At 38.0% G+C, this 25745-nt stretch overlaps 4 protein-coding genes and 1 long non-coding RNA gene across 7 annotated transcripts in view; 4 read left to right on the top strand and 1 right to left on the bottom strand.

The window, feature by feature from the left end:
- The window catches only part of slc20a2 (solute carrier family 20 member 2), a 43271-nt gene extending 37748 nt beyond the window's left edge, over nucleotides 1-5523 (bottom strand). For 2 of the 3 annotated variants that reach the window (XR_013326016.1, XM_077714225.1), the window contains exon 1: nucleotides 5209-5523. The gene's annotated coding sequence lies outside the window, so the exon portion shown is untranslated. The remainder of the gene's footprint in view (nucleotides 1-5208) is intronic. The other variant, XM_077714220.1, reaches the window with a different exon arrangement.
- LOC144194964 (uncharacterized) lies at nucleotides 4673-7943 on the top strand. Its single transcript, XR_013326017.1, has 2 exons — nucleotides 4673-5347; nucleotides 7115-7943. It is a non-coding gene; the product is annotated as an uncharacterized LOC144194964 (long non-coding RNA).
- A 920-nt stretch (nucleotides 7944-8863) lies between these two features.
- On the top strand, nucleotides 8864-16138 carry LOC144194962 (bifunctional methylenetetrahydrofolate dehydrogenase/cyclohydrolase 2, mitochondrial-like). Its single transcript, XM_077714227.1, has 8 exons — nucleotides 8864-9029; nucleotides 10056-10240; nucleotides 10741-10863; nucleotides 10993-11145; nucleotides 11680-11787; nucleotides 14586-14678; nucleotides 14789-14914; nucleotides 15631-16138. Exons 1-8 carry the CDS (start codon nucleotides 8896-8898, stop codon nucleotides 15744-15746), a joined length of 1038 nt encoding a protein of 345 aa, XP_077570353.1. The 5' UTR covers nucleotides 8864-8895; the 3' UTR covers nucleotides 15747-16138.
- Nucleotides 16139-16245: 107 nt separating this feature from the next.
- On the top strand, nucleotides 16246-18220 carry LOC144194963 (epigen-like). Its single transcript, XM_077714228.1, has 5 exons — nucleotides 16246-16417; nucleotides 16507-16593; nucleotides 16879-16996; nucleotides 17099-17260; nucleotides 17888-18220. Exons 1-5 carry the CDS (start codon nucleotides 16393-16395, stop codon nucleotides 17940-17942), a joined length of 447 nt encoding a protein of 148 aa, XP_077570354.1. The 5' UTR covers nucleotides 16246-16392; the 3' UTR covers nucleotides 17943-18220.
- Nucleotides 18221-19574: 1354 nt separating this feature from the next.
- Nucleotides 19575-24401, top strand: LOC144195548 (proepiregulin-like). Its single transcript, XM_077715266.1, has 5 exons — nucleotides 19575-19977; nucleotides 22489-22575; nucleotides 23487-23613; nucleotides 23672-23818; nucleotides 24136-24401. The coding sequence occupies exons 1-5, from the start codon at nucleotides 19944-19946 to the stop codon at nucleotides 24200-24202; spliced, it is 462 nt and encodes a 153-aa protein (XP_077571392.1). The 5' UTR covers nucleotides 19575-19943; the 3' UTR covers nucleotides 24203-24401.
- Nucleotides 24402-25745: the final 1344 nt, after the last annotated feature.

Here is a 25745-nt window from a genome sequence, read left to right as displayed (position 1 = left end):
TCCCACATTCCAAAAACATGCAGGGTAGGCTAGTTTAACACTGGAAATTGCCCCTAGGTGTGAATGGTTGTCCATCTCCTAGTGCCCTGTGATTGGTTGGCCACCCACTCAGGGTGGCCCGAAGTCATTTGGGTTAGGCTCCAGCAACCCCCGCGACCCTTTTCAGAAAATGAATGGATAAAAATGATGAAAATAAATAAGAGAAGTTTTAGTACTAATAAGGCTTTAAAAAAACAATTTGGATCAATTTCAGGTTCACTTTTGATTATATATTTAAAAACAATGAAACAGACCAGTGAGAACAAAGGCCTTTCTCTTGTTTGGACGGACCTATCCCTTCCTTTCCATGTTATATTTAAAAAGTCATTTTTCATGTCAAGGTTATTGTTTTATCTTTATTCCGGTAGTATTGAGCTGTCGGCTGTTTATTTAACCTTTGGGGGCAGCGTTGCAAAATGTTATCAGATTTGTTTGAAAAACAACAACCTAAACAAAAGAATACTCTCGTACGTACCCACACGGCATTATGATTTTTCTCTCTGCCTTCGCTGTCATGTGATGTCATCGCTATGGCAGGCGAGACATAAGAGTGTGATTGTGCTCTGAGGATGAGGTGGGACGAACCAGAAAGACTGACTGTTCCATGATACTGCCAGACACGAGTAAAGAGAATCCGCCAGCATTTTCTAGCATTGTCATGGAAACCAGAGGAAAAATTCACTGCATTTTCCATACATTTTCTTTTTTTCAGATGATTCCATCTTTTGTCCAGCACAGCATAAATCAACCAGTAAAATATACTCTTTAAATCCTGAACAAAAACAATTGCCAATTATTATTAAAGAAGCTTATTAAGTAGCATGACGTTGTTTTAGGGACATTGCGGCAAATATTACTGTATTTTACAGACTAAAACACACTGTTTTTCAGTTTTTTCACCTGCGACTAGTACTCAAGTGCGACTTAAATGGTTTTTTTTCTCCCTTACCACCAATAGCCTGTTATAATGTTATTTTTCGTATTTAAAAATCTACAAAAAAATGTCTATTTGTATGTAATAATGAGTATTAATGACGTCATTTCATTAGCTAAACTAGCACTGGGATTGCTAAAATGTCAGCCACTACTTATGATGGCCACTTTCTGGAAATAGTCATTTATTTACATTTTATGCATTAGAAAAAATGAAATTCCGTGGTTTTATTCTAATTTATTACAAAAAAATCTTTCCGCTGGAATGTACATGGTAAAGGTATATTCTGTCCATTTAATACTGTGCATAGACAATATGTAAAAGAGAAAAATCTACACTTTTATTAACTACTGTATGTTGACCCTATTTGACAACATTCACTGCAAAGAAGTCAGAATGAACGGGTTAACCTTAACAATATCCGATATGAGTAGAACTGGCTGTCATACCTGAAAAACAGCAAGAAATGCCGGTCTATCCGGACAAGCAAGACTTGTTAGACAATGTAATACATACATAACAGATAAACTTTCCTCCCGGAAGTTGAGAAGTTTGAGGCCCTGTTTCAACTTGTCAGCTTTAGTTCACCTGAAAAAAACTCTAAATATCCACTTTATCGGTTTGACATGAGCGCTATTGTTAAATATGTACTCTGGTAGATGGCTTTTCCTGAGACAAATAGTGACTTTAATCACTCTGTTCGCAGTCAGGGTGCTCAGACTAAGGACAGTTTAAATTGTCCATAAAAGTGCAGGTAGTGTGCATGCAGGCAAGGTACTGAGAAAGCTCACCTCGATGAAAACTGTTGCGCTCAAGTTGAGAATATGCACACAATGTCCTCTTTTGAACGTGAACCCTTTCCCACAGGTCTCGCGCTTAACTACCAAAAATGACATAACTGCTATTCGTCCAGTGGTGGCAGCTACGTGATCTCAGCTGGGTGCAAATATTTCTACCTCTTCTTTGGCTTTACAGAAAGGTCACGGAACAGTCAAGTACAATTCAAATCAAATTGCATTGGAGAGATTTTGTAACAGAATGATAAAAGCATTGTTTCAGCTTAACTACATATCTTCTATATTAACCTCACATACAAGTAATATGAAGCCACTGGTTCGCTGCACACTAATCACAAATTCAGGATTCCTGATTGCCTATTTTAGAATCATGGAGGGGGGTAAGTTCTCCATGTGATGTACAAATATAGAACAACTCAAGTTTTTCCCCCTCTCTTTTCCATTATTGTCTCAGGCCTAAAAATAAAGATCAACTGATCAACTATTTAAAACTCTAAAAGAAATCACAAATATTTACTAACAAATCTCCACTTCAAATATAACTTCAAAGCACAAGCATTAAAAAAGTCAAATAATTATATTAAGATTATGGCAATGCAAAACAATAACATCCATCTGGATACAACTTGGCCTCTAGGGGCAGTGTGACAGGAATGGAAATATACAAACATTTTTATTGTGTTTGTGCATGTGTTTCTACATCATGTGTGAATATTTGCAATTAAAAGTTAAATCATGATGCTAATTTTAGCTGGATCAAAATAATATTTTCCAGTGAGTGTTACCAATAATCTTTCATTGTTTATAAAGGAAAGTTTAATCTGTATTTAAATCTACAGAGTTAACTTTCAAAGTAAGCTCCAACTTGAGTATTAATAAATATAAATTAAAACACTATTTTTCTATCTCCTTCCAAATATAAACACAATCTAGGGAGTCATGCTTTTGGGCCTGTACCACCTGTTCAGTTACTATCCCTCTTAAAATACCAGTTAAAAATGTTCTTATTAAGCATTCCATTTAGTAAGATATGAATTATTTTGAGTACACGCTCTAAGCATTTTATCTGTGTGGACAAAACAGAGAATCAACTAAAAAAACAACAAAGGTGGAAGGGATAGTGGAAATGCAAATACAAGCATTGTCACCTAACCAAATGTTATTGGAAAGATGGATGTTTTGCAGGTCAGAAGGAAGCAGTGGTAACATGTTTTTCAACATTAAAAACCAACCAAGCAGCTGTGGTGCATTAGTTCTTGATTTTATCCTGCAAGCAACTTTACTGTACGTATGTGTGCCAGTAAAGACGGAAGTCATTCATCTTCATATCTTATCAAGAATATGCATTTGTGTGGCTTTAAAACTTTTATGGTTAGACAAGAAAAAAAACAATCTGAGTCTTTTGGTCAAGTCAAGCTTTCAAGTCTCCAAAAACTGTTCTCTCTTGTCTGGCACACCTTTTTCTTTGGGTGCAAACAACAGGGGGAAAAAACCCAAACATGCCCTTTCTTGCTTTCTTATCATTAGATGAAGATTAATTATTAACTTGCAAACCACATTTTGACACCACTTCCCTGTTAGAGCTGAATTTTTTTCAAGGTGTGTATGTAGAAAGTATTACAATTTTATTTCAATTCTTAAAATGTAAACACCACCCCCATAATTCTGTAAAACACCGATAGTTTGATAGCCCTGCTACACACAGTAATATTTTTGCATTTTGTGACTTTCATGTCACTTATAGATGGATTGTTTTGCATTGTTTTTCCTGCTTTTCTTTCCACCTCGCTCTTTGTTGTGTGGTGGAAACTCCATCTTGTTGACAATGGGATCGGCTCCTTCATCAGTAGGAGCGGCATTAAGTCTGCCTTCCCACATTCAGTCTAATGGCTGGTTTCTCAACAGCAAATGGGACTCCATTAAATAATAGGGAGCAAACACACAGGGAAAAAGAGACTGCTAGAATAGGTGAACATTAAGTTAGTCGTGCTTCAGCGCTACTTTGAATAATGGCAAACTGGAAGTAACCTATATTAATACTTCAAACAGTAAAGAAAAACAATACGATCCCAAAGCCAGTTTTATGTTTAATAGTGAATATTGGTGGACAAATGAACTCTGACAAACCCTTGAGAATTGACTAAATTGTGACAAACAACCATTCACGCACACACTCATACCTAGGGGCAATTTAGAGTGTTCAACCAGCCTTCCGAGCATGTTTTTAGGACGCAGAAGAAAACCAGAGTACCTGGAAAAATCTCACGCGAGCCTGGGGAGAACATGCAAACTCAAGACAGGCACATCCAAACCTGGAATTGAACCCTCAAGCTCCGAACTTTGAGGCTGACACACTTATGACTCACGTCCACCGGGCCTATATAAATGATGATTTTTTTTTTAAATATACCAATAATTTTGATTGAGACATGGTATCCAAATATGTGGACATGGGATTTTGGGTCATGTCGAGCACACTCCTATGACATATCTTTATATTTTGGCCAAATCTTTAGGGTTAAATTTGTTTAAAGTTGCAAAAAAATATCCAAAACATAGTATCAGTGCATGGATGAAATAGATTAATTAAAAAACATGCATGATGAACTAAAAATACTAATGTAATTAAGTTTGTCACTCGTAGATGTCCAATCCAATAGACGTCCATCCCTACCAGTCTCCGAGTTCAAATGGATTGGACGCCTATAGGTGTCAATGAGCTTAAGTTCTTGGACAGCAGTTTTCTTTAGCGTGAAGTTGGCCAACCAATACCTGGAAATATAACTTAAATAAAAAAAATATATTTCATTTATTTATTTATTTATTTCCAGTATGGGGCGGGGCAACTTCACGCCTTTACGCGATTTGGCGAATACATCCGGGAACTAGTTTCAATGTGATCACAGTGCGCGTGCGCGAATGACTACTGCCTCGGAGCAGATCGGAGCACTCTTGCAGCAAGACAGAGTGAAATCAACTTGCGTGATTAACAGTCGAACGAACAAACATGTACTCATTTAAAACTCCCCTGCCGAGCAATCGGCTTCACTTGACGCTTTCACCTCCCCGCATTAATTCCAACTGCCGTCTGATCCGAGTCCCAGCAGTCAGCGTTTGAACACCAAATGTGCGCTTTTGTGGATGCACACACGGGTTTAGGAAGTCCAGCACGTGTCAGCAGCAGCGTGATTATACGCGCCGCGAGACAAGCCGCCATAAAAATTTAGAACATCTCCAAATAGTACACAAAGCGTCGAAAAGACAGTGCGACTTTACGCCACGACGCTTGCTCTGTAAATACACGCGTACACATTCGACCCAGGGCCGCGTTACTCCTTGAACGCAGCACGGACATACAACAAGCTAGCTCCTAATAAAAACAACAACCCCTAGCAACAATGGCGTGTTAAAGGGAAACTCGGAAAAATAGGTACTTACCGACCAAGCAGGACAACACCACGAAGTACACCCAGAGTCTCGCCCTCGCTGTTTTCCACCTACGGAGGTTCCGGTGGGAGGAAAAAAAAGTCACAGATTCCAGCGGTCGCTCGTACGCCCCCCCTCGCTCTTGTCTCGGGTGAGTGATGTCTGCTCGCCTTTTTCGGTTTGTCCGAGTCTCTCTCACGCCACCATGTTGTCGCTTGGCTCTGGTTCGACTCTCATCCGGGCGTTCAGGGGATTGAGCCGAGCGCACTCGGGATGACAGCTTTGGGATGGATGAAGGAGGAGGGGAGACGTGAGGAAGAGGTGGAGAGTGAGAGAGTATTCATTCATTTCCACAGCATAAGGACGCCAAACCAATACTAACAGTTTATAGATCTAAATGGATTGGACGTCTCCTACCGTCATTGGTATTGAAAGATTACATTTACAGCCATTCCTGACAGTGTTAATGATATCAAGTAAACACAAAATGGATGATGGTGAGGTAAATTTAATTCGTTTTTTTCGATTTAGAACACTGCAGATGCTGCAAAACACATTGCCACCCAGTGGGTCGATAATGACGTTTAATCCTGCTAAATGTGCCGTGCAATCATTGTAGTAGCAGACGTGCACAGTGGCTTCATGTGTTACATAACCAGTCCGACCGGCCAACAGCAGTGCGTGTGGGAGGGGCCGTGACAAGGAGCGTACGTAATGCGATGTAAATATGATTTATAGAAGTGTGATCCTGAATGTAATTTTGGGAGAGAGGGACTTTCGTTTTTACCTCATCTCATCTCATTTTCTGAACCGCTTTATCCTTGTTAGGTTTGCGGGGGGTGCTGGAGCCTATCCCAGCTGACTCCAGGCCAGAGGCTGGGGGACATTCTGAATCGGTGGTCAGCCAATCGCAGGGCACAAGGAGACGGACAACCATTCACGCTCACACTCATGTATAGGGGCAATTTAGAGAGTCAAATCAGCCTACCATGCATGTTTTGGGAATGTGGGGGGAAAGCGGAGCACCCGGAGAAAACCCATGCTAGCTCGGGAGAAAGTGGACAAAATATTTTTAATTACTACTTTTGAATTCATTATTTTACAGAATGCCATGGATCAGAATTGTTATTAAGTGATTAATTGTGATTAAAATGCTTAACTATTGCCCCATCCATAATTTTATCTGTGCAAATCGCTACTGACACGTTTTGCTATGCTGACCAGCCGAGCAGAGGAGGGAAAACTGTTGACATTACCAAAAATGGATGAAGATAAGATGGTCTTGTTTATAAGAAGGGGAAAATACAAGTTGATTTCGCACATTAAAACATGTTTAATGATCCTAAAATACAAAAATAGCCGGTGGGGACCACTGAGAAAGGAATACCCCTTTTAACGGGAAAAAGGCAAGGCAGTGTCTTGTCATGACTCATTTCCATTCAAAAATTTGGGTGGAACAATATAGTCACTAAGAAGAATTTCACCTACACCCATTTCACATTTTTGAAGTGAGACATCTATTTTGTTGATTTAATTTGGTATCTGCCTACCTCCCCACTGATAGACAAAAAAAAACAGGAAACATTTGTCATTGCCGTCAAGAGACTACAATTTGTTGTTTATTTTTGTTATCACAGCGTTATTTTTGATAACTTCCACCACAAGTGACCTCACTAATGATTTCAGTATGTTGGAAAGTGACTAGCAGGGAAAAGTACAGTTCACAATTGTATCAACATGTGGTGTCACTATTGTGAAGCATTGTGATGTGTCATCATGTCACGTTACTCTCAACTTTAAAAAAAAACAAGCTGGCACAAGTTTTTAACGTCTTGTCAAAAGGCTACGATGAGTCACGCTTTGACTGAATGAACCACCGCCAACTGTAAATAATGTGGGTTTTTTTATTTCTATTCAGGCAAACATCACTTTCCCTGTGAAGACATGCATCATCGTGGATGGCACTGAAAAAGAAGCATTCACAGCCACACCTTCCAGTTAAACCATTTCTTGGACAGTGGTGGTTAGAGTGGACATCTGTTCAAAATTTATCTTGAGCTTAACTCATACACTGCCAGTACATATCACAGGGGATGTGTTGTGGTAACTAGTAAAATACGGAAATTGATAGTACCCAAGACACAAAGTTTATACCAAATGCATTTGCAACAAAATATGGACTGTGAAATGTTTTCTGCAGTGTTACATAAAGCCTAAAATGGACTATAAGTTAGAATTGCTATCAAATACTTTTAAAAGCACAAGTGTATTTCAGTATGGCAGTCGGGTGTGGCGAGTGGTTAGCGCGTCGGCCTCAGTGCGCTGGGGTCCTGGGTTCAAATCCAGGTCAGTTTCCTCCCACATTCCAAAGACATGTAGGGTAGGTTCGATGAACACTCTAAATTGCTCATAGGGATGAATGTGAGCGTGAATGGTTGTCCGTATCGTGCCCTGCGATTGGCCGGCCATCAACCCTCGTGCCAGATGTCAGATGGAAATAGGCTCCAGCACCCCCTGTGACTTGAGGATTAAGCAGTTCAGAAAATGTAGACTACTAACTTATTATCATTATTATTGTTATTTATTGGTTCTTTGTGTTTGTTGTGTTGACTGCTTATTTATTACTTCTTTATTTACTATTTATTGTTATTTATGTCTGTTCATTGTTGTTATTTGTGTACTTTGTGGTGAAGTTTTAAATCTAAATGTACTTTTATAATGACAATAAAAACATTCAATTCAATGAATGAATATTTCAATACAAGAGCAGCTTCATCACAATCGATTGCATTTTTTAAGCTAAATGAGACTGAACATTGTCACATGGAACTTTTCAGATGTAAATTGCAGTCAAATGTGTATCAGCAGAAACATTGCAAAAACATTTCTCTTTGAGAAAGAGGAAGGTGGGTGTTTTTGTAATCACGACTGGGTTGGTGCACTTGAGCACACAAGGACAAATACTGCCAACATCTTTTAGTCAGCCTCATGCCTAGGCAAGCCGGGTGGGGTGCGGTGTTTACCACATTTGATCAAAACAACCTTAGGCAATCATAACAAACCCAACAATGGACAACACAGCCTTGCACACTTACCTTCACTCTAAACTCAAACAAACATTGCAAATGGCTGCAAATGAGTTCAAGAATTAAATACGTCCAGTGATGTCAAATGTAGGCCTTAACATTAGCACTATTTGTTTCGTCCATCAACGCTAAGACTAAAGAAAAGATTAACTTTTGCAGTGATTCAATAAGTATTCCTGGATTGTCACACCCAGAGAATTGAATTGCCACTCTGTTGCACTCCTGGGGGAATGAAAAGCAACAGCAAAATGTCCTCTGGGTAATTTGTACTGATTGTGTTGGCAAAATGGTATATACTACACACCAGGGACGCCTGATGCTTCAGGGTGAGGTTTTGTGCCATCCATTGAAATAAGATTTGTTGCCATCTAGCGGTGTAAAATAAGCAGTGCAGTATAGTACTATGAAATTATTTATTGTGGATAGCTAGTGTTGAGCCGCAATACTACTACATTCTCATCGAATAATATGTGCAATAGTATAATAAATACATATCCCTGAACAGAAAAAAATGTATCATCTAGCTAGCATGCAGCCTCACTCGAGCATCAGCTTCCGCTACTGTATCACCATGACAACAGTCACGCGCACAGTCGCGCTCACGCTCAAAAACATGGCGGCTTCTGTTTCACCGCTACGTTCCTACTGGACGTTATGGAGCAGGTTGGCCGATCCCCGCCGCTCCGGGCGAAGCAGGCTCCGAAAATTGGACAGTCAACGGAGACATATCCATCAGTCGGCCGTGAGGTGTGTGTGACGGCTTTTTTTTCATCGAAATGGGGGTTGGACACGGGGCTTCATCGCTGACATTGCAGGTGCTTGGCTTGTTTAGTGGGCGGCTTTCAAAAACCCATTTTCTGACAAGCAAACATTTAATAAGAACAGACAGTCGCGTGAGAAATACTGGTTGAAAAAAAGGTGCATAGTCTTCATTGCAAGCAAATATATAATAATGTGAAACTAATAATCTTGACAAATATAGTGTCATTCCTTTTCAGTCACCATTAAACACTGCTGGCTAGCCACGGCTAGGTCAAGTTTTCATTATGCATTATGTTATTGTCTCATCTCATTTTCTGAACCGCTTTATCCTCAAGAGGGTCGCTGGGGGTGCTAGAGCCTATCCCAGCTGACTCCGGGCCAGAGGTAGAGGACACCCTGAATTGGTGGCCAGCCAATCGCAGGGCATAAGGAGACAAACAACTATTCACACTAACACTCGTAATTAAAGGGAAATGTATAGTGCTCAATGAGCCTACCATGCATGTCTTTGGAATGTGGGAGGAAACCCAAGTACCCGGAGAAAACCCACACAGGCCCGGGGAGAACATGCAAACTCCACACAGATGGACCGACCTGGATTTGAACCCAGGTCTCCTACTATGGGGCCGGCCCACTAACCACTCATTGTAAGCATTGATTTACCTCAACCCATAACGCCTTTTGTCGTGTAGTTATTCTTCTATTTTTATCATGTACTGTTCATTCATTCTTCTTCTGAATTGCGTTATCCTCACAAGGGTCGCGGGGGGTCCTGGAGCCCATCCAAGCTGACTTCAGGACAAACTTTGGCTAGGGACACCCTGAATCGGGGGTTAGCCTGAGCTTTAGATGTAATGTAACTGACTGTGGTAAACGTGCACATTGAATTATAATAAGTCAGTCAAATGTAATGATTGGTTAAGTTTGTATCATTGTCCAATAAATCAAGACTGAACTGTCACATAATAGGTGATTTACACCTGTCCTTACAATTTAATTTATGTCCTCTAGGCATGCTGCTGTGGTGCTTTCTGGGGCGACGTTGGCTCGTCAGCTCAATAGAGAGATTCAACGTGATGTGGAGGAGCTCGTCGCTCAGGGAAACATGCGACCTCACCTAGGAGTGGTCTTCGTGGGGGACGACCCAGCCAGCAAAACCTATGTTAGAAACAAAACCCGTGCTGCTAGCATTTTAGGTATGAAATCCTACCCCTCCAAACACTGCATTAGTGAGAACAAAAAACACTTAAAAAATGTGATATGCTTTAAAATACAGTGGACCCTCATGATACAACCACTTGACAGTTTTTCATGATAAGGTTGTTATAATGCTTCTATCTTAATCTTGGCCCGAATATAAGACGATGTTTTTCGAATTGAAAAAGTTTCAGTCTTAAAATCGGAGTCTATACATTGTACCCATTCACAACACTAGATGGCGCCAGATATATTTAAAGCGAATACTAAACACGGATGGTTAATTGAATTGAATGCCCTTATTGTTGTTATACACGTAAATGAAATGTAAAGCTTCACCGTGAAGTGCACACAAATAATCAATAAATAAGTAGTCAACATGATTTTCTACAGAGAAAATACAACCTGTAAATGAGCACGTTAACGTTTACTGAATTGATGCTCATTTATTAGGAGCCAAGTAATACTGTCGAAAAGTTGACAAACTATTTTTTGACAGGTATATCTAGTGACACTGTGTTGCGGCCTTCATCGGTCTCTCAGGAGGAGTTGCTTGATCTAATAGACAAGATGAACCGAGACTGGCGGGTCAGCGGACTGTTGGTGCAGCTGCCACTTCCTGGTAAACACAAACGTCTGCTCATCATTTGTGTTCCTTTATAGCTGAGACTGCACGATCACATTTGGTTTCAGCTTAAATGAAATGTTGCGGCCATCTGTATTATCATAGACATGTTTCTGTTATTTTTAGAGCACATTAATGAAAGAGCAGTGTGTAACGCCATCGCACCAGAGAAGGATGTGGATGGTTTCCATATTGTGAATATTGGCAAGCTGTGTCTTGACCAGAGATCCATGGTGCCTGCTACGCCTGCAGCTGTTTGGGAGATCATCAAAAGATCAGGTTAATGCACCTCTTTAACTGGTTTTCAAGGCTAGTGATTAAAGTCAACAAACTGCTAAACTGGCCTCGAAGGAACTATCGACTTTTGCCAGTGTACCATAACACGTCCACTAGATGGCGCCTTGCAATCAATGCCGAAGCTTTGAATTGTTTTTCTTTTCTATTAATGAAGTAAAGTTTTTCACATTTTTTATCACCTCCCCAAACCATTTTAGACTTACAAATTTTTCACGGACAAAGTAAAAATAGAAAGAAAAATTATGAGTCGGTTAATTTGATCGTTATCCAAGGTTTAAAGTGAAGCATTTTTTTTCTTTTAAACACTCATTGTGTAAATGTTTTCTGGATGTAAAATATACACATTTCAACATTGGCTTCATCATCGGATGCATATGTCGTTGTTCTACCTCGAGAGGAACGATAAAGGCACTAAAAATGTCATGAAAATTGTTTCAGTTAGATGTTTTCTTCTATCCTTGAGGTTCCGGGCATTATTCACTCCTACTATTTCTCCTTGAAAATTGTGACACGCAGGTATTGAGACAGTGGGGAAGAATGTTCTGGTTGCTGGACGCTCTAAAAATGTCGGGATGCCCATTGCCATGTTGCTGCATACTGATCGTAACCATGAGCGCCCTGGTGGTGAGTTACTGAGGAGATAAAAATGTGATTATGTTTTAGTGCCAGTGGCCTTGATAGGCATTTAATCCAATTAATTTCTAAAATATGATGTCGACATTTTCGTAACACTTGTCAAGGTCACAACAAAGGGTTTTACCAGGAAGAAGGATATTCCTGTTTGACATCATCCAATGAGGTTTCCAGTCTTACTGGGCATATTGGTGCCATGCCAATCTACGCTTACGCAAGATTTGGGTTAAAGAGTCAAATTTCCATTCAAGCTTTCAAAATTAATCAACTAATCTATTGTAAAGTTGCAAACAATTTGATCCTTTTGTTCAAATCCTCTTTTTTTTAGCTTTTTAACATTGTGTATACATTCATTTTCCGTACTGCTTATCCCCACAACAGTTGTGGAGGGTGCTGGAGCTTATTCCTGGAAAGTATAGGCACCAGTAAGGGGACACCATGATTTGGTGGCCAGCCAATCGCAGGGCACAAGGAGACAGACAACTATTCACACTCACACTCATTCTTAGGGGAAATTTAGAGTGTCCAAGAAGTCTACCATGCATGTTTTGGGGATGTGGGAGGAAACAGGGGTACCCAAGGAAAACCCCCTCAAGTCCGAGGAGTACATGAAAACTCCAAATAGGAAAGTCAGGACGCACCTGGGGTTGATCTCTGACTTAATAACTGTGAGGCTGACTCACTAACCACTAGGCGTTATATAACGGTAGATGTCAAATTGGTTTTAACTGGGAAAATTGGCCCTGAGCCTACATGCTTTAGTGCCATTGGCGGTGATAGACGTCCAATCTATTTTGCCTGTGAGGGTCTGCAGCCGTTATTCGCTCTTTCGGTTGGATTTAGGGGCGAACGATGCAAAAGAAAAGTAGTAGTATTCGCTCCTTTGGTGCATAATGTGACATTGTAGTCAATGAACAACAATGCATCCCGTTTGTCAACTTTTAATTCAATCATAATGTCTATTGTGTAATTCACCGCAATTAATCATTCACATTAACATTGCAACACTGGACATATTTCTTCAATAAAGCATTCCCACTTGTCCTAACAAATTTTAACCAGAAAGAAACATTGGGGAGTGTGGCTAGAGTGCGAGGGGGGGCTCCAACAGCAAAGGCAAGGACCTTATAAGGTTGCAGGAAGTTCTGAGGAGATTTGGAAATGCGTTCTCTGGAATTATCGTTTGAAGATGAAGAAACAAGATTTGCCACGTTTACCCAGACACAACGTATTAAAGTCGTCTGAGCTATGCATTCCTTTGGGTTGTCGACGTAACTTTACCTTCCTAAAGATACGGACAGCTTGATTCATTTAGGTAATCTGTTTATTGGAACCAAAACCCCATACAGATGCAGTACAACTCCTGCAGTATATACAAAACTGCAGTATATGAAAAGAGAAGTGAAATGCACCCTGAAGTGTGTGATAATTTACTTTTGATCTTATCTCACGCGAGCTTCACTAGATTTGTTGACATATTTAGATGACAAGCTATTATTGGTTTGGATACTGTTTAACTAAAATGTAATCTAATCAATAGAATTTCTCAAATTCTGTTGTTTGAGCCCCTTAAAAGGTAATTTTCTTATATGAATGTAGATTTATTACACTAGTCAACCAAAAAAATTAGATTCAAGTGCTTTTATAAGCATGGACTTTTGTCAACGAGTGTTAAATAAGTGATCCCTCAAATCCATAACTATTGAAACTGCAAAAAAAATGTAATGGTTTGCCTCTGCATAGTTGAAACCAAAAATGTAAACCAGGGCAAAGAAGAGCATATGACTCAGTGGATATTTTTACTTTTTTTCCTACAGTCAAGACTCGTTATCTTTATAAGGGTTGGAATTTATAAATATCTAACAATTATGACAACCTAGTATTAACAACAAATATATGTAACAATGTTCAAAGGTTCAATCCTAGGTCGTTCCTCACTTTGTGGAACTATAAGAAATACAAATTGCATGAAAACTACAGCAAAAGATGAAAATAACAATTACTTGATCTGATCTTAATACAACAAAGGGCATAAAGTTCTTTGTTAGCTTGACGCTGACACGTCGACACAAACGTACAGGTATGTGATGTGGTTGTACTGAAGTGTTCTGACTCGCCTTTTCTTCTGTGACATTCCTATCTAGATCTAAAATCTTGCCTTGAGGGTTGATGGTTTCATCCAAGGCTCCGGTCACTGCTTTGCTATGAGTGAATGGCACATACTGTCTTTCATTGAAATCATTGTGTAAACCTTTCTTGAGCTGTGTTTATTTGGAACAATCACTACATTGAGAATGTCGATGACAGACGAGATGAATATGTGCTTTTTGAACTTAAGCGTTTTCCTCCATAACTTTCCCTCTTTATTCAATTCGTGTTGTGTTCTGGTTGTGCACTTGAATCACTTGCACCTGTGAGTCATAGGCATGCCATTCTTCAAAATATATATATATATTTTTATAACATTTGACAATCAGTTGTAATCATTTTACATGAAAACCTTGGAATTTACCATTTTGGGAGTACTAATACAGCAAGATGAACATTTTTATTTTTGCTAATCACAATAGCCTGTTATTTATTGCATTCACTATTTCAATCCATCCAATCCATTTAACATTTAATACTAAATTACTTTACAAAAAGTGCATATTACAGCAATCCGCACGTTGTTATTTTATATATTTCCCGATTATGTCATATCACGACCAACACTTCAGTCCATCACTAATTTCAAGGCACTATTTTTTGGGGAGATAATTAAGTTTTGCAATTTGATTTAATTTCAGGTGACGCCACGGTGACCATCGCTCACAGATGTACACCGAGGGAGCAGCTGAAAGAGCTCACCATTTTAGCGGATATTATTATTGCCGCTGCAGGTAATTCGTACTTTCCTTTTTTTTGACAAAATGGTTGCTTTTTAGTGTTCAATCTGAGGAAATTAATCTGGTTGTTAGGTGATTTGATGCTTATTCACCGTGGTGTTTAGGTGTTCCTGGTCTGATTACGGCAGATATGGTAAAAGAGAGTGCTGCAGTCATTGACGTGGGCATCAACCGTATTGTGGACCGCAAAACGGGAAAGGTGAAACTCATTGGAGATGTGGATTTTGAAGGTAAATACTTAGTAGGAGTTTATAATCAATAGTAAACTTGCAAGACAGTGAAAGAGAGGGATGAAGCAAGAATTGACTTGAACGGCAACGCGCTCATAATCATAACATAAACAAATTTAAATGAACTTGAATAACGATGCAGACACTCAAAAATAAGTTTAATCTAACCTTGCACTAAACTTAATTCTAATTTTGTTTTCAATTTTTATACCTTTCTTCTCCTGGGTTGGCTCTATTTGCATCCGCCTCCACCCTGACTTTCAGACGAGGGTTGTTTACTTTTGTTTTCCCTTCAAAAATCTTCCCATGATGATGCACACAAATGTCCTCAAAATAGGATAACGCACGACCACTTACTTGCGGATGAGAAGTAGTTTATACTCCCCGTATTAACGATTGCTCCGCTATTTGCACTGACTAACCTGGGGGAAAAAAAACACTAAACAAATGCGACGCTCCGCCCAGTGCTCATAGAAACATTACGCGAGGGAGTTGTGAGGAGAGAGACAGTGCCCACGATCTTCTAATGAGCAGCCTCTCGCGTCCGCTCTCTGCTCGTATATCAAAATGTGTCTCATATCTCAAGATAAATATTTGCTGGAAAAAAAAATTCGTATCTCAAATTGCTCGTATGTCAAGGTATTACTGTAATATGCATGATATCACGAGTAAGATGTTTTAATTCTATATGGGTTTTACTTTGTTTTTTGTCCCAGGTGTTAAAGAGAAGGCCAGCTTCATTACTCCCGTCCCCGGTGGCGTGGGTCCAATGACGGTGGCTATGTTGATGAAAAACACTGTAACCGCTGCCAGAAATGCACTGATGCATTAACACAACACACACGTAAAAACACTACTTTTCACACGCACTTCCGGGTGGCAAAATTGTAGCCGTCACCGATGACGCCGCGACTATTACATGTTACTGTTCCGACATTTATGGGCTTTTCGATTAATTGAAGTTTTTGTCATCATTATTTCAAACCAAGGGTCATTGAGGACTTTCCACAACCCAGAAGTAACTTGGTGCCTATAGTCTACAAACATGAAAAGCTCTAAAACTATCCAAACTCCATACCTGCTTACTTGAGATATTTATACCATTGCTCCTTTTTTTGTTCCTAATTTATTTGTATACAAGATTTCATATATTTTCTATCGAGGACATTTGGTTTACATCCCGCCTTTTTCGGGAAAGTGAAAATGAATAAACCCTGCTTCAGATACTCAAAAAAAAGGAGTTTCATGTCACGTATCGCAGAACTTGCCCGTGCATGTGCAAAAACATGAGATTAGAGGAAGAATGATGCAATTTATTTTGCGGGGGCAAAGAGGAAGTTCTTCGGCTTCCCTGCGGGAACTCTTGTTTAATTGAGGGGTGGCGATAAAAAAATCCCCGCGGCGGGAAGCTTTTGCTATATAAAGTTCAGAGGATCTTTCGTCTCATCACACACAAGCGAGAATTTTGACAAGCAGAGATGTTCACACACAGTCTCAAAAAGGGTGAGTTTATTAGTAGCTCCATGAAATATACATTTCATATATTGTTGTGGTATATAAATAAAACCCTGTTTTTTCCCCCCCAACCACAGGTGTCCTCTCAGCTGTTTTTCTCCTCTTAGTCGCTCCATCGGGACAGTCGGCGCAAACGACAATAAGTTTCACTCCACTTCAAAGCAGTAAGATTTGATATAAATTTGGAGCTCATGTTTTATTGCCATTGACAGCAGCAGACGTCCAATTCATTTTGACAGGGAGGAGCTTGTGAATGTTCATTTATTCGCCCCTCCCAGTCAAAACGGATTGGACATCTACGCAGTCAACGACCTTGTAACGGAAAATATCCCATTTTTATGTGTATTACTGAGCTAATCATCTAGTTTCGTGTAAGACTACAGAAATCTTAGAATGTGTAGGACAAAAAAAAAATCCAAACACTAATAAATACCATTTTCTCTATTTAGGTAACACAGCAGGTCCTCTCTTGAGTGAGGAAAGGCCATGTGGAAGTTCAGATCAACATTTCTGTTTAAATGATGGGACTTGCATCTACCCCCAAGACAGCACTAAACCCTCTTGCATGTGAGTTATGGAGCACGCACTTGAACAAACATGTCCGGTTCCTGTGTTTTCATGTCATTTTATTGTTTGGAATGCACTTAACACGCTCTCCTCCACGTGTAGTTGCCCATCCGGATTCAGCGGGAATCGCTGCCATGATTTAGATGTGGACTCCGTGTTCTACGTTCCTCATATGACTGTCGAGCACCTCATTTCCGTCACTTGCGGGGCAGCCATTTTCGTTTTCTTCCTGGTCATCAGCATTTATTGCATCGTTTTGAAGAGGTGAGTGACTTTGTGTAGGATTTTTTTGTTTGAATTTTGGCCAGGCTATGGTTCACGCCCCAGTATTTGACTCTCTGCAACTTGTGAAAATATCATTGAATATGGACCACATTAGCTTGAGTTCAGCCTACATTCTGTTGCACTTTTCAGCTTTAACGCTAGATGGAACTAGTCACTTTAACAGTACAGTCTTCCCTCAATTATCGCGACTACACTTATTGCAAATTCACTTCTTTGTGATTTTTGTGCTATTAATTATTTTAAAAAACTAATTTAAGTTCATAAAAAATTGAAAATCCATGTCTAAACTCGTAAGCGGAAGCCACTCTTGCTACTACGACTCAACACTGAAGAAAAAAAATGGTATTTATAATAAGGATGACCCTACTTTGCAATTTTTCAATTATCCCATTCATGTCTGCTCTACATTAACCGTGATATTTGAAGGATTACTGTACTTCTCAAATAGTCTAAATTGAGTCTAATTCTAAAGTGAATTTTATAGCAAGAATCTAATATTTATTTCTATAGACAACTTTTTTAAAAAGTTGATGCTTTGATCCTTGCATTGTTCTCAAAAAATGTTGCTTTGTGCTGTTCAGTCATAGTTTTATGTTTTGATTTTAGGTTTAAAAAAAAGGACAAAAAAATCACATCTGCAACATGTGAGGTCACAGTGTGACATCCTCCTGGTTTTTCTTCATCCTCATCTTTGATACCAGTCTTCATGGTCCACGCCAAATTCCTTTCATTTGTACAGCACTGACACCTGTGATGTTTTGGAGCATTCACAAATAACTAAATGATGAAAACCATTGCAATTGTCCTTTAAAGTACAAGAAAATGTGACTATTTATTAGTTTAATTTATTTTTATCCAATTTATTTAATTTTTTTCTAATATAAATACAATTTAAAATGTGTTTTTTTTGTTCTAAATAAATGTACTATAAATATGTTACCTGCTGTGTTATTTTGTGATTAATAAGCAAATTTAGCACATTTGCTGGACCACTTTGCATATGATCACAAATCAGCCACATACATATTGGCAATCCCACTGATTATTACTGGCTAAAAAAAAAAATAGTTTTATTCATATATATTTTTAATTGATTCTGTAAATATTTTAGTCGCACATTTCCAACATGCCACCAGTCTTTAATTTCCCTGCCAACAGCATATTTGATATTCTTATCTTTTATGGTATTTCATTCAGATGCTTCATCATTCAGCTAGTATCAGTTTTCAAGTCCTTGCATAGTTGTAAATGCTACAATTTTCTGAATACTTGTCAACATTAACTTGCAATTGTTGGAAGGTATTAAATTATTTAGGCACTTTGATAACAGTACAGTACAGCTTGCCACATTCTCAATCTTTCATCCAATCCTTTTCTTAACCGACCACTCGGCTGTCGTTTGCAATCTATAGGTATTAATTTTTCCTATATTACTTTTCAAATTGCCAGCTATAGAAGCACTTTATTGAAAGATAATCTACACAATAATTTTGTATTGGACAAAAAATCTTGGTTTATCCCCTCCTAAACAATATAACTGGTTCCAATCCATTTTGATTTAAACAATTATTACATATCGATCAATTCATATGCAGATGACTTATTGAGTGTAAAGCATTAGCTTTTTATTTATTATTTATTTACCATTTGTTTGTTTGTTGTTGTTATTTATGCACTTGCCTACTCATTTAGGTATGTTGTGGACTTACTTTATTATGACTTATTTATCATTTATTTATTTGTCTGTGTGTTGGGCGGCATGGTGAAGCGAGTGGTTAGCGTGTCGGCCTCACAGTGGTGGGGTCCTGGGTTCAAATCCAGGTCATGACCATCTGTGTGGAATTTGCAGGTTTGCCCCAGGCCTGTGTGGGTTTCCTCTGGCTACTCCGGTTTCCTCGCACATTCCAAAGACATGCATGGTAGGCTAATGGTACACTCTAAATTGCCCCTAGGTGTGGGTGTGCATAGTGTGTGTGGGTGTCTCCTTGTGTCAGGGTGCCCCTCGCCTCTGGCACGGAGTCAGCTGGGATAGGCTCCAGCACCCCCCCACATCCCTAATGAGGATAAAGTGGTTCAGAAAAAAAGCCCACGAAAGTAAGTGAGTAGGCAAGTGCAGAAATAACAACAACATGAGATGAGATGTCCGTTTGTTGTTATTTGTGCACTTTGTGGTGATGCTTTAAATCACATTGCACCTGTATAATAACAATAAAACCACGCCTGAATCAAATGATCAAATCAGCAAGCTGCCTGGAAGATTGATTATTTGATTCAGGTGTTTTGGTGGAGGGAGACATGGAAAACAGACTGGGTGGGGGGCTTTCGGGGACCTTGAGTTAAAAAGTCTGTATAAGTCTTTTAATTATGCCTGAAAACAAAAATCTATTTTTACACTAGAAATAATCTTTAGTAGATAGACAGTATCGGGTTGGTGGGTGGACTTCTGGCAATGATGCTGCCTTCGGGGCCCGTCTCGAAATGTGGGATCTTTGAAGGTTGTTGCTCTTTCGACCGCACCCATTACGACACGAACTCACCTCAGCTCAGTTCAACTCACCGTTAGTTCGTTAGCGACGCACAACACAACACTCTGAAAGCGCGTCTTAGACGTTTTGAAATTTGCACATTTTATCCCAACTGCAGATCGTTGTTGTCGTCCATCATGGCGAGAGTGTCAGGTCTTCTGTCCATTTTTGGTGAGTTTGACTTTGTTTCAAGTGTTTTTGGGTGATGTTTTGCTATTTCATGATCACGACTGCTTTGCAAGTCATTTTACAAAAAAAAAAAACATTTTTAAATAGTTTTTTTCTCATCTGACATCATTGTAAATATTTTTCTCTTAGATTTGAAGTACTTAGACATTTGTTTGCTCAGAAATATGAATTAATTCCTGAATAGATATTCTTCAATACAAGGTACTTCAAAATTTAATTGTCTTGAGATATTTTTTTTTGTTAAGCTTAACGTACTTTCTAACCATTGTTTTTTTTCTTACATGCTGTCTTTATATTTTTTCCTAGTCATATATAACTTATGTCAGTCATAATTAACTTTACATTTTCAAATGTTCATTTAAAAATATAAAAATTAAAACAATTGCATTACACAGACAAAAAAAAGTCAGCCAATTCCCACCAATGTTGATTTTTTTTTTAAATAATTGTTTCCCTGGTAGTATCCAGTCTATCAAAAATGATGAATTTTGAGTCATCAGTCACCATAATATTAAAATTGTTTTAAAAAAGTGAAATGACTTTCACTTTTTAAAATTACTATAATAAAATCTCCTCAATATTTTATTAAGACCAACCAATGAATGAACATGTTTTCGTGCCATGGATATCAGTCATCCAATCTGAACTTGGACGGTTGGTGATGATGTAAAATGAATGAAACCAGATTGGTGTGACAGACTTTGATGATTAAGATCATAAGCGTAATAAGGGCGAAAGTGGCTGTGTCATATGAATGAAGTGTCTGCAATAGACGAGAAAAACTAGAATGATCTGGTTACTTACATTGGTGTTGGCCAACATTTTTTGGAAGCACGATATCTTTGCAGAACAAGTAAAAACTTGAAGAGGAGTTAATGGAATATCCCTCGCAGCAGAACAAAAGTGGTTTAGTTCACACTGGGGGTCATTAAATCATTCAGTTCCTAAATTTCAGTCTTGTCATTTTTATTTGAGTCATTATCTGGTCTATGTCAAAAGCCCTTTTTAAACCTTGATTTATTACACAGTTTTTAGCAGTAATGTTCCAGATATATAGGCACCCTCCTAAAATACAATACCATAATTTGACATGCATAGCATAATGTAAAAACATAATCTGATGGTATCCCTTAAAATGTCATGACTATCAAGTAAATACTTGAGAATTATGTTAAAACATGCAAGTTTTTAAAAAAAAACTAAAATACTATCATCTAAGATCCCAATTATTAACATATTAAAATATAAAAGTGATGTCATCTTGGATGAACTTGATCTTTTATGTAGGAAAAACTTAATTATAATGTTCAAACGTGATAACATTTAATAACGTGAGAACTACATGTAAAACTCAGTAATTATCAAGTAAGAACACGATGATTATCATGTTAAAATGACATACTACGATCATCCTTTACTTATAATTTGCCTGTTTTTACATCATGGTATCATGTAACACATGATACCATGATGTAGTTGTTTTTTTCATGATGGTATCATGTAGAAACATGATATTGAACTTTAATGATGTATTTCTTGGAGCAATTAGAAGTTTAAATTAGATGCAATCTACTAACTTCAACACTGAAGGGCGCTAAAGCATACATTATTTTTGGGAAAAACAGTGAGTGAATGTAAAAGTCAAGTTTATTTCTCTACTTGGCCAAATAAGGGCCCCAAAGGCCTTTACCGGAAGACAATAGACATTAAAATATTAAATGAATAAATAACATTGAAAAGGTTTTAAACCATAGTATTACAAATGAAATAGGTTATTCAGAATTTTTTGACAGAGTGAAACAGGTCACAATGTCTATGAAAGAGAAATAATTAAATTAGTCGTCATGATAGATAGGGTTATAAAAGTACATGTAGTACAAAAATACTATAGTTGTAAAATAAGTAATAATAATAGGGGTGGTAGTTATTGTGGACCTGTTTAAAAGGTTGGGGGATCAAGTATAACAACAGTCAAAGAATAGTGTGCGATTATATATGAAATTATAAAAGAGGGAAGACATTACCAATAAGTGTGTGACTAAGATTTTAAAACTACTATTATAATATTATTATTCAGATAGAGATGCAAATCCTTTCATTCCTTCGTCTTCCATACCGCGCATCCTCATAAAGGTTGCGGGGGTTGCCGAAGCCTATCCCAGCTGACTTTGGGCGAAAGGTAGACTACACCCTTGACTGGTCGCCAAGTGTGTGTGTGTGTGTGTGTCATTTCCTGTCAACTCCTCATTGCAAATATACCAACACTCCTACTTTTCATTTGGTTTTATTGAACTTGTAATGACTCAGTTGCTAATCACAGTTTTATCATCATCAGCGCTTCCATTTTATATCTTAAAGAGAAAGAGACACCTTCAAACAAGAGAATGTCTTCTCATGTCATTGAAAAAAAATACTTTATCATATGGGAATGTGGGTTATTCGAGACATGCCAATGCCATAACTCTTATTCTATCCATATTTTGGCTTAAACAGGTGTCATGCTTTTGTGGCCTATTATTCTGACAAAAAGCATCTCATCCATTCTTCAGATGACTCACGCAGACTCCTCTGTCTCTTCAGGTATGTCGTATAGACACTTTTTATGTTGTAGGCCACTGTAGGATGCATTGGGCAGCTTGAAACCCATCTACTTTGATTTTTTTTATTATTTCCTTATTGTAAAGTACTAATATACTGTACTATACATATCTATAAATTTCTATAAATATGTCAGGAATTACCCTGATTGGAAAACAAGGCCAATGGCATCATTTACAGAGGGTCAGAACTGGGTGAAATCAAGATGATTTAAAAAAATGTATTCATTCATTTTTTAAATGGATTCCATTAATGTCAATAGATGTCCAATCTATCTTGACTGGGAGGGATGGAACGATCCGTGCCAGCGCGCTGATTCAAATTGGATTGGTCGCCTATTGCTGTCAATGGTAGTGAATGAGTTAACAGCTACGGGCAAAAAAATGATTCTAGAAGTATAAACAACAACACCAAATATATAAACTTTGCAGAACAAATCGAAAAATCTCATCTCACCTCATTTTATGAAACACTATATCATCACTAGGGCCATGCAGGGGGGTGCTGGAGCCTATCCCAGCTAGTTGATTTCATGCCAGAGGTGGCCCACCAATCGCACAGCACAAGGAGACAAATAACTACTCACACTCATACATAGGGGCAATTTAGAGTGTCCAATCAGCCTACCATGCATGTCTTTGGAATGTGGGAGGAAACTGGAGTCCCCAGAGAAAACCCACGTAGAAAAGACTGAATCGGGATTCGAACCCAGGTCCTCCCACTGTGAAGGCAACGTGCTAACCACTCAGCCGCCAAAATAGAAAAATAAGAATCAAAATTAATAGAAAAGCCAAGAAATAAAACCACACTAAAGCTCGTTTTATTACATAATATTTGGACAAACAGACAGAGATGTGTACGACTGAGCAAAAAAAACCTCCTTTCTTCGACAGGCCTTTTAAAAGAGCGCCCCCATTTGGTGAAACGCTCCTCCCAAACTTGTGACTCCACCTACGCCAGTTACTGCATGAACGGCGGTCAGTGCATGCTGTTGGTGGACGTCAACGAGCACCACTGCAAGTAAGTTTCGGCCTTTTGGGGTATTTGTATCCATGGGTGACACGGATTACCCACACAGGTGTCATGGTGGCTTCTACGGACCCCGATGCAGCAATCTTGAGCTGGTCTTCAAGCCCATGGGAGAGGAGCAGATTATCTTTATTATCTTCTGTGTGACGCTGCTTGGTGTGGGCTTGGCTGGATTGCTCTACTTCTGTTGCAAGTGGTAAGTGTGTCATTCCAAATTTAAGTCATTGACGGGAATTGGGCGGAGCCAACAGCAAACATTTGATTTGATCGTGTTGTATAAATGATACCACAGTTTACACTTTAGGTAATTTTTTTTTTTAAATGAGTGGTAAAATGCAGTTTTGTTTCATTTCATTATGATCATTTGTTTTGTAAAATGTTGACAATCAATCAAAATGAATAGTTATACCTTTAACAGTAAATCATAGTATGATGAATTATGATATTATTTTTTTTCATCATTAGACGTAAGTAATGTTATCGTAAATCTGTTTTGTTTTGTTGTTTTTGCAGGTATAAAAAGAACAAATGTGGTCCCCAACTGAAGCGACAGGGCTACAAAGGAGTGCAAACAATGTAGGCAGGGAAAAATTAAACTTTTTATTACTATCATTCCTCTTTTTTTATTATTTAAACCTTGCACGTACGCTCTTGATGTGCTTTAGCTTGTATTTATTTATACCTTTCTGCAACTTGTATGGCAAACAATGGCAAGATATCATGTCAGAAAGTATTTAATTTATTGCAGTGGACAATGAAATAAAACGAGTGAATCTTAACCTGGTTTGTTTTTTACCCTTTTCTACTCGCTCTTTATTATCACAATAGGCCACATATATATATATATATATATATATATATATATATATATATATATATATATATATATATATATATATATATATATATATATATATATATATATATATATATATATATATATATATATATATATATATATATATATATATATATATATATATATATATATATATATATATATATATATATATATATATATATATATATATTTATTTATATATATAGCATAAAAAATATAATATAAGTCGCAGGCCCAGCCAAACTATGTAAAAAGTGTCACTTATAGTCCAGAAAATACAGTACTTTGGTGAATCTGCATATTAGTTCAACATTTAGTTCCAGCTAAAACTCAAACATTTAGATTTGAGATTGATTATTCTATTCTATTTCATCAATTTTCAACTGTCTAGTGTAATTCCTACTTGTTTACTTCATACTGCCTACTTCAATGAAACTCATAATGCAAATCATGAAAATGGTGTGTCAGGTTAATAATCAAGCAACATGGTATACTCCATTAGTTTTCAAAGCAGATGTAATGATCCGTTTCCAAGTACCCAGTTGCTCGTGTCAGTGTGGTCTTTATGCAAATCCTAACAATAATCCCATCTAAACATTAACTCGGCATTTGGGGTGTCGTTCCACCTTTTTGGGAGAATGCAAAGCTATTCTGGGCTGCGGTTAGGGGCTTGGAGAGGGCGGCTGCTCTGAGGTGTTTTCCTCCAGGCTTTTTGTCAGACTTTCCACCCATGTTATTGTGAAGATCCAACAAGGGACGGCGAGGATGTGCAGACGCAACAACGGTAATCACGCTCACGCCCTAAAACAGACCAAAATATTAACCGTGAGCATCAATTTGTTGGATGCCAACATGAACAAACATAGACAACAAGGGTAGGAAATAAAGTGACATATTATAATCATTACCATCCCTTCCAGTTGAAATGGGTTGGACGTCTATTGCACTCAATGAATGCCTTTCCAGGCTGCCACAATAAGTGGCAATACTCAAAATCCTCTATTTATAACTTAAAAAGAAAATATACTGTTTTTCCATTTTTTTTATTCAAATACTATTATTTAAAAACATAAGAAAGTTTTCTCCACGGAAATACTGTAACTGACAAAACTCAAGAAGGTATTTTGTCTTCCTTCTTTGTTTTAAAGTGAAAAACTGTTAAATGAAACATTTTGTAAAATATAAAATAAACAGGTTTTTTTAAATGTAAAAATACATATTTAAAAAGTGAATATTTACAAAATAAAAAGGATTTTGAATGCCACTTTCTATTAACCTGATG

The sequence above is a fragment of the Stigmatopora nigra genome, chromosome 4 (assembly GCF_051989575.1).
Source record: "Stigmatopora nigra isolate UIUO_SnigA chromosome 4, RoL_Snig_1.1, whole genome shotgun sequence".
In the NCBI taxonomy this organism is placed as follows: Eukaryota; Metazoa; Chordata; class Actinopteri; order Syngnathiformes; family Syngnathidae; genus Stigmatopora; species Stigmatopora nigra.
This window is presented reverse-complemented; position numbering and strand designations above follow the sequence as displayed.

Coding starts and splice junctions, on each gene's coding strand:
- LOC144195548 (XM_077715266.1), top strand. CDS start 19,944: ATGGCGAGAGTGTCAGGTCTTCTGTCCATTTTTG. Junction 23,614..23,671: donor GTCAACGAGCACCACTGCAA/GTAAGTTTCGGC, acceptor TTACCCACACAG/GTGTCATGGTGGCTTCTACG. Junction 23,819..24,135: donor CTCTACTTCTGTTGCAAGTG/GTAAGTGTGTCA, acceptor TTGTTTTTGCAG/GTATAAAAAGAACAAATGTG.
- LOC144194962 (XM_077714227.1), top strand. CDS start 8,896: ATGGCGGCTTCTGTTTCACCGCTACGTTCCTACTGGACGTTATGGAGC. Junction 9,030..10,055: donor ATCCATCAGTCGGCCGTGAG/GTGTGTGTGACG, acceptor TATGTCCTCTAG/GCATGCTGCTGTGGTGCTTT. Junction 14,679..14,788: donor TATTATTATTGCCGCTGCAG/GTAATTCGTACT, acceptor CGTGGTGTTTAG/GTGTTCCTGGTCTGATTACG.
- LOC144194963 (XM_077714228.1), top strand. CDS start 16,393: ATGTTCACACACAGTCTCAAAAAGG. Junction 16,594..16,878: donor TTTCACTCCACTTCAAAGCA/GTAAGATTTGAT, acceptor TTCTCTATTTAG/GTAACACAGCAGGTCCTCTC. Junction 16,997..17,098: donor AGCACTAAACCCTCTTGCAT/GTGAGTTATGGA, acceptor CTCCACGTGTAG/TTGCCCATCCGGATTCAGCG.